This window comes from Fulmarus glacialis, unplaced genomic scaffold (genome assembly GCF_000690835.1).
Source record: "Fulmarus glacialis isolate BGI_N327 unplaced genomic scaffold, ASM69083v1 scaffold7716, whole genome shotgun sequence".
NCBI classification, from domain to species: domain Eukaryota; kingdom Metazoa; phylum Chordata; class Aves; order Procellariiformes; family Procellariidae; genus Fulmarus; species Fulmarus glacialis.
The window spans coordinates 644-9774 of record NW_009218713.1 but is presented as its reverse complement, the minus strand read 5'-3'; the positions used below and the strand labels follow the sequence as shown (position 1 = coordinate 9774).

Genomic DNA, 9131 nt, shown 5'->3' with positions numbered 1-9131 from the left:
ATGGTCATATTTAAAAAGTCTTCAATCAAACATAAAAATTATATCCATAGCTGGACATTAAAAGCACTCTGAAGTTGTGTAGTGGAAATTAATTTATAAAGCTGACTTTGCTTCTAGAAAAATTCCCTTCTATCAAGAAATATTATGAACTACTTCCAATGAACATTCATTTCTGAAACAATTTAAATTGTTTCTTTTTAAAAAAAAAAAAAAAAGGACAAGTAACTGAAATTGCTTGAAATATTATTTGCAATACCAAAGAATTAGGTCTCCTTTCTAAAGTATATTCACAATCCCTTAAAAAAAAGTGGTTTCCAAATAGTTGTTTAGCACTCCAGCAACATCACAGACTACCATTACCATAACTCCACAAGAAACCCTGTAATTTAGGTGTCGTTTCTGAGGGTAAGGTGAAGAAGGGATGAAAAAGAAAGAAATGAATTGCTAGAAGAAGAAAGTCAACTAAACTGCTACACTACTACCCAGTTAGTTTCAAGAAGTTTTTGGCTTTTACAAAGAAATCAACATAACCAACGTCAAGAATCAAAATCAAGTATTAAAGAATTCAGTCATGCTTTGCTGATGTGAAACAACTGCTCCAAGCTACTTACCCTTTATTAACTCGTCATAGAATTGAGGCTCAATGGCACCAACAGCCATGAATTTTCCATCAGAGGTCTTGTAGGTTTCATAAAAAGGCGCACCGCTATCTAGCAGGTTCTCACCTCGACGTCTGTTCCAAAGTCCCAAATTTTGGGATTTCCACAGGAAAGAACTTAGGTATGCTACTCCTTCTACCTTGAAGATTTACAGGAAAAAGTAACAGCTTCAGTGAATTAGCTGGCATGTTACCTTAACTCTACATAAAACAAAACAGCAAAAACTACTACCGGTTCTGTCCTTTGTTAAGACTTTTAATGACAAAATTGCTGGTAAGCAGTTTAATTCTTAAAATTTTCAATTACTGTTTACATTGCATATGTGAAATCATATAGAATTAGAGAATAAGAAGGAGCATAAATGTAATAATGCAGCTTCAGATGGATAACACACAAAGTTTCCTCATTTAGCAAGTTCATAATCATTAGGAATTCACAAAGAGAATATAAGTAATTTTAGATGATAGGACAAGCTTCTTGGCTCTACAAAACATTAAGTATCTGACACCTGTCAAGCCTTCTAAACCTCTGGAAATCCAGATGCCTATACCAGTTCTGTAAGTATCAGATTTTTATGTCAACATTAACTTCTTTGAATTTACTGATTATAATAAGATTCCTATTTTTAGAAAAAAACTGGAATGAAATCAAAGGTTAAAGCTCTCTTACACCATGGGAACTGGGAAGCTCATCTCCATCACTAAGTAAAACCAAAAATTACTCTCCCACTCTCATCACTGGCGGGTACATGGACATAACAAGTTAACCTTAACCTCTAAATAGGCAAGTGTGTGATGAATATCGCACTAGAAAACATGATTAAACCTGTTCCAACTTGCTGCTTAAAATTTTGGCTATGTGGAGTACAACCAGATGAAAATTCAGTTTGTTCAGCCTTTCCATAATTATCAAGCTTGTACCAGTCTTTCCAAGCAAAATCACATCCTACAGTTTTGCTCACCAGCAGAATCCATTTTCTTCCAACTGCATTAGAAAAACTGTAAGAGAAGATGAGGCTGTAACAGTATATGGCCAGAAACATTCCAGTGGAACAGAGAAAAACCTGAGCTGTATCATTTGGAGTCATGCATTTTCAGCTGTGTAAAATTAACCTAATATTGTCTACCGAGAAAAGCACAGAGATTGTACCAAAACAAAAAGCTACTGAATTTTCATGTAGAAAGATCTATTAGTTTCTACCTTTCTAAACAAGAATTTAAAACATGCAAATCTTTGAAGTATGCAGTCACAAAGGCTTCTTCATTTAATGTGTATTTCCTCACCCCCCTGCCACAAGGACAGCAATACTTCTGCCCTACTTGTATACCTCCATCTACACGTTCGCAAAATGACTGCAAGTATATCAAAATAGTGTTTGCTTTACTAATGATCTGATCTTTCACAGCTCATATTAACAAAAAATACACAAAAAACATTGGAAGTAACAATAATAATAGATGGCAATAATATCAGAATAAGCTCTAACTGCAAATTAGATTGTGGTGCTGACGGAACGAGTTACAATACCTATGTACAGTGCTACTTACCCTGGAAACACTTAACATGAAATAGCACATCTGTTTTGGACTGGTATAGGGACTTTAGAAATAGCCCTGGCTGGGAAACTGGACAGCTAGCTTCTGCCTGAGGCTCACTGCAATTCACAGACAAATACAAAGGTGTCTAATATCTGCACCAAACCTCCAAAGGCATGCTCAAATAACACCACACTCACACTAATGTGGTCACTTTCTTTTAAAACATGAAAAAGACAACATGGGGAGACTCCACTTAAGCCTAACTGCAGAATGATTACAGTAACAGTAATGTGTTTCACTTAATGGCTCCCTCATGCTAAAAGCATCAGCAGTCTCTGAAGCAGGGACAAGAATCCAGAGGCAGCACCCTTCTGAGTGACCTATCTGCTCCACAAGTCTTCTATTCCTTCTGCAGAGTGAAACAGTTCAAACAAAACTGAGAATGAATCTATACCAACCTAATCTTTATCTCGTGACTGATGAATGTGTGTAGGATGTGGGAGTTTTGGTTTTGAATACCTCCAGGCTGAGAAAAACCTGGAACCCCAGTCTTCTGTTGGACAGCTAAATGTTCTTGCCATGAGACTATTATGCAAGTGATCATTACCACCATCCTCTCCTGTGGCTGTCTTTTCACAAAGAGTGAGTCATGGTTGGTCAGATGCCTACCATCAGCAGAAGGCTCTGTGTCTGAATTTGGAGTGAACCTAAACTGTGGCCTTTACTCACATGCCTCTATTCCAGTGTGGTGCAAGAGTGCAGATGTACAATTGTGCCTACCATATTGTATCGTGGTGTCCACTCCACATCCTACTCAGCACATGGGAACTATCAGGTTCACTGTAAGATACCTATGATCCCTATAGAGTCAATGAGAAGAGATAGCAACTAACATGAAACAGTTCAGACCAGGCATTTAATTCTTCTGAGGTAGACAGCTGAAACACAGGACCCAGTGTCTACTTTTTATGCAGCGCCAACAATAACACTGGGCACTGTGAACAGGTGATGCAAATCTAGCTCTTGGCCTGATCCTCTCTACCCTCTTTTTGTATCAGTTTAGTTTCACTAACTAGAGAGGCTCCTCATGTGTATATTATTCATCACAATAATGCTCCCAAGCCATTTTTCAGCTTTCAACATAGTAATTAGAAATAAAAGATAAATAACAAATTCTTCTATCACAAAATTTTGGATCTCAATCTAGAATTACTAGCCTTAAAGACTCAGAAAAATGACATTGTAATAAAAGGAAAAAACAAATAAGTGGTCAGTAAAACAATCCGTAAATTAAGATGAAAACTTAATAAAAGTAATCCTAAGGACACAAAGCTGCTAAAAAAGAAATTCATTTTCCCTCTTCCAGCATAGAAAATTTCACCGTGTGTCAAGAGTCGTTAACATACTCAGACCTCCTAAACTGTACAACAACATAATAGGCCTATTAAATAAAAAAGAATGTTAAAACAAAATGACAGCTGAAATGCTGCAGTATTGTGATTTTAAAAATATCTACGTCCATGAAACAAACTCAGATATAAAAACGGGCTCATCAACCCAGTCTATTTAACTGTCTTTGCTGTTGATGATGCATGCATGTTTTTCATTAGCTGTTTCACCTGAATGTCTATTCAAGTGAAAGGAACATAACAAAATGCAGGTAAAGCACATCCAGTGATACAGGACAATATTCCATCCATTTCACAGGACACCAGGAACATCAGCAGGAAACTGTAAATTTCACAATTATAATGAGACAAGAAAAAATTGAAAGAGAGAAGTTTTGAGGGCTTAAAAAACCCACAAAAACCCACAACACATTCCATTCCCAATAAGCCAGAGATCTCATCAGGACATTAGTGGACTTACATTGATACTCCTCGTAACAAATTCTTTTAATGACTTAAAATACCAATAGTGAAAGTAAAGTAATACTCCAAACTACAAGAAATATCTTTTTAAATATTTGAAGACTTGTCACAATTCTCCACAGTCTCTTTGCTTCACGAATATACAAACTCCTTCAATTTTCCTTTGTAGGTCATTTTTAGACTTACATAATTTTTGTTGTGTTTCTCAGACTTCCTCAAATTGTGGGTGTTTGTTTTTGGTTTTTTTTTTTTTTTTTTTGGAAAGATGATAGCCAGCGTCAGAAACAGTATTTTCCTGAAGCCTTAAAACGTTGAATGGATTAGAAGAGTTACTTCAGAAACCTTGCTGGCTCTTATTTCCTGTTTATACATCCTAATACAGTGTGTGTGTGTGTTTTGCAACAGCATGATATTGTTGACTCATGTTCAGCTTGTGACTACTACGAACCCCCAGGATTGTACTTTAGACTATTGTTCTCATATTGCATTTGTGCAGCTAATTGTTTCTGCCTAAGAAAACTACAGAGCAGTGGTCTCCATGAATTTCAGCCAATTTTTTTCAGGTCATTTCTCCAATTTGAAAAGGTAATTTTCAGTTCTAATCCAAGTGTCCAACACACTTGTAGTTCTTCCCACATGCATATCATCTGTAACACTGAACACAATCGCTCATCCACCATTCAGCTTATTGGAGAAAACGCTGAAAAAAACGACAGATGTCTGTGGAACTCCAGTTGGTAAGTTTTTCATTTTGACAATCAACTACTAATAAGTATTGTCAGGATAAAAACATTAGACCAGTTTTGCACTGATCCCATAGAATTTTCATCGAGACCATAAAGCCATGGCCTGCTTCTGAGAATGTGATGTGAATTTGTCAAAAACTTACACAAGTCGAGATAGCTAACATCTCTTTCTATTCTCCTACCTTCAAACCTCTTCAACAGAGGGATTTTTTTCAATTAATATAATTTTTTTGAATTTATATTTAAGTCCAAATCATAGCCTTCACTGTATCACAACACTTCGAAGGGAGGTCAAATTTTAATTGCAACGCTCTTTAAAAAGAAAAACAGAAAAAGAGAGAGACAGAGAAAGAAAAAACACTTGCAGATAATATAGGTTTCAAGGATAAATGTAAATACGTATTTTTCTTCTGTGTATAAGTGGGTAGCCTTGCAGTGAAAAATTCCATAGTATTCACCATTAGGCTAATTTAGACTTTCATTTATTTTACGGCACATTAACACAAGTGTTTGAAATTGACTTCTTGGCAATAATCCATGGCAGTGTAATTATTCGAGGGAACAGTGCTTCTAATAAGACATGACCTGTCACAAATTCATAAGCAGATGAATCTTGGATAAAGCTAATGCAATTCTTTATTTTATTAGGATCATCATTTTTGCTGTTATGCACGATGTTGTTTATTATACACCCTATTTCCATACACCAAACTTACTCATCAAATATATACAGCTAGTATGTTTGGAAGAAGGCAGACTGGTAAAAGGAAAGATAGGGAACGACACGGGGAAAGACGCAGTATGTGTCCCATGTCATAAGGATGTTATGGCAACAGTGATATGTGAAAACTGCCTGCAAGTGAAGGAATAGCCATTTTATGAGATTACTTACTTTCGCTTTCCCAAGTTCTCAATTTTAAATCTTATGAATAATTCCAATTTCCTGCCTTTTACAGACGTAGAGTAGGAAAAAACCCAAAAAAGCAAACCTAAGAAACCCCACCTTCCTCAAGACCAAACTTACCATACTTGCATCAATGATCTGCCCTTTGCCAGACTTTGTACGTTCATAAAGGGCTGTAACAATGCCCATTGCGCACATGACACCGCCACCAGCAAAATCAGCCAGAAGATTTACAGGTGCATAAGGATTTTCATCTTTTCTACCCAGCTTTGACAGCACACCTGACAGTAGGGCAAACAAAGCAAACATAAGTATAAAATGAATTATAAACATTCATTTCTACATTTCTACAATTAAAGTTTCATTCTTTTCATTCTATGCAAGTAAACGAGGGATAAAACCAACTTTACCAACAGTTTTCTGTCTCTACTTGGCTGTGTCTTAGCAAATAGTTACTCTTTAATTCACAAAAGAGTAGAATATCTGAAATCATATTAGTGAAGATGCATTTCATTAAAGAGATAAATATAAGTCTCACAGATAAACCATTGATAATTTGGCTATATAGGGACAAAATTTCATCCAAAAACCCCTGTGTGCAATAATTCTGTATTAGTACTTTGTTCATGCATAGAACCGCCCCCATAAAAATTCAATAGGCATTATGAAACATGTCTCAAAGCAACTTCGGTAAATTTTTCTTCTTTCAATCTTTTGAAGTAAAAATGCAGATGTACGGTCTTCTGTGCACATAACGCATGAATTAATAATCATAACAAAGGATTTCACACCGACAGCTGCACTTCAGTCCTATCCTCCCTCTTCAACTACCTTTGGAAAAAAAAAGGTTGCATATAAGAGGAACGGGTGAATAACACAGAAAGGGTACCTCTGATTGCATGCAACATAGACACAGAGAACCTATGTTTATGCCAGAAATCATGCAGAAATGAAAGGGAATACAGCAAAGGCTAAGCCAGTTTGCTTCAGAAGGAGCTTTGAATCTGTTAGCATTTCTCTGCCATTCTGAACAACCTCTTGCCTGTCACCGTACTCTTTGTAGTTCCCTCATAGCAATTCCCTTTGGGCAAGCAAGAAACTCTGCAGTATGATCGTATCTCTCCTATGCCTGTAGCCTAAGGGCTGAGACTTGCAGCACACACGGTCAAAATTTCCTGAGAACTGCATGATTCCGATGCACTGTTTAGTTAGCTAATGGTCTAATGCACTTCCTAAGTGCAAGCAACTGAGTGCACACTATAAAGAAGCTTCCAAAACCTGCACTACAAGCATAAAGCCCTGTCACTGACTAAAACCTCACCTTTAACAGTCTAAAGGTTGTCACAGGCACCAGCAGATTAACATATTAACTTATATCTGGAGTTTCTAATGCAAGCCATTTTTTAGTAAAAGAAAGCCAAAACTCATCAGGAAAATACTCAGGATATGAGATCTCATTTTTGAGGAATCATACCTCCCATACATCTTGCCTTACTTCCTTTAAATAGGCAGAAAAACTTGACCCGTGAAATTTCAAGCAAAATTATTTAATTTTAGGAAGATGCACCAACCAAAATACTACTGATTAAATCAGCTCCAGAGGAAAAAACTCTTCTTTTTGTAAACACAATCTAAGATAGCGATGGACTATACTGTTTCTGTACTGACTCCTTCCCTACGCTAATAACAAATAAAAATATCATAATACTTTGAAATCATCTGGGCATGAAGTCAAAAGTGTTTCAAACGAGGCATCCTTTCTTTACTCTTTTTTATTCTCTGTCAATCTTACATGATGAGAGAAGACTGAACCCAGCCCTGAAGAATCTTAATTCCACAACACAATGACTCCCCATATTAGGTGATACCAGATCACCACATTTGCAGGGCCTCTGCTCTGGCCCTTTGCTGGGGCTAAAAGAAATGCTTTATCCAGTGGGAAGCCATGAAGTTTTGAGCCACTTTCTCTCCTCCCTCATAGGCTCGAAGAAGCAGCAGTGACACCAGCAGTGTGAACAGCAGTAGGTGGGGCTATGCACGACACACTGACTGCTACCAGAGTTGAGTAATTTTGTTATTGTTTGTTATTGCATACTTGTAGAAACATGACATTTAAAAACAGCATACTGTCTACAACGCCTTAAGGAAACATAGCATTGTCACTTTATGTTCAGCCTACTTTCCTTTCGGTTGGTATCAATGGAGAGATATTTACAGCAGAAAAGCACAAGAGCTCAAATGGCTTAGGCTGCCTAGTTTTTCTTCGCTCAGAAAAAGCTGCTCACAAACACGCAAAATAATCTGCAGCCTTTTCAGGATTATAAGCATACAGATTTTCTAGGAGAGAGGCCCTGAAGAAAGACAAAAATGCATTAAAACTTCAGTCCTCTCTTCAAAGAGAAAAACTTCATTCAGATAAAATAGCACAAAGGAAGGAAAATACTGAACAGCCTGAGAAGACATGCTGATCCAGCCTAACAGCTCACTGCTGCTGCCAAAACGAACAGCCCATCCACCCCATGTTTCCTCCTTTCTTGTGCTGACTTTTTATGTTTGTTGGATCTCTTAATGAACTACTTCACGTCAATAACCTGGCAGAAAAACATCCTCATTTCTCCCAGACAGTTTTTGACTTGTGAGGGAGCTTACAGAGGGGTTAAGCAAGCGCCAGAGCTGACTCGAGAGAAAGGAGCAGGGAGAAGCACACGGAAAGAGATGGAAACCCTCCTTTCACTCACAGAGACGCTTCAGATCTGCTCAGCTGTTTCATCAGACTGCACACCAGGTAATTTGAGCTATCTGCAAATAACCTTTCAATAAATTCTTGAGTCTTGATTTAAGGGGGGAAAAACCTTATTTGACAGGAAATTCTATAGCCTACCTGATAAAGCCAAATAATTGATGTCATGACCTGCAGACTTGGCGTATTTTCCTGTCTGGCCAAATCCAGTAAGTCTAGCATAGACGAGTCTGGGATTCTCCTGTAGAAGGACCTCTGGACCAAGCCCAAGTTTTTCCATGACACCTTAAAAAGACAAAGGCACAGAATCCAAACTCGCATTTATTTTTAATAAGACTCAAAATATACATGGTTCAAAGTTAAATTATACAATAACAGAACTGAATTGCAATTTATGAAGTAATACATTCCAATTCAGTATCTATATTACAATGTGAACAGCCAGAATGTTATAAATTACCAACGTACTGTATACATTTTGAATACATGCCAATTAAGTGGAAATTAAGCTTTAGGGTCCTTTCTTTTTTTTCAGCGTTTTTTTCCTGTTTTACTTCCCCAAAAGACTGTCAGACAGCTTGCTGTAATCCATGTACTGTTGAATGAGAGAGAAAGCTACCAAAGGCTTGTGGGTGGGGAAAAAAAAAAAGAGAAAGAGCAAAGTCTTATGTTT

General features: G+C 37.1%; 1 protein-coding gene across 1 annotated transcript; it reads right to left on the bottom strand.

The window, feature by feature from the left end:
* Positions 1–603: 603 nt before the first annotated feature.
* LOC104078473 (alpha-methylacyl-CoA racemase-like) lies at positions 604–8743 on the bottom strand (the record flags this gene model as incomplete). Its single annotated transcript, XM_009580120.1, has 3 exons — positions 604–798; positions 5839–5999; positions 8600–8743. Coding segments are annotated over 3 exons (500 nt in total), but the record flags the coding sequence as incomplete, so codon positions are not given.
* Positions 8744–9131: the final 388 nt, after the last annotated feature.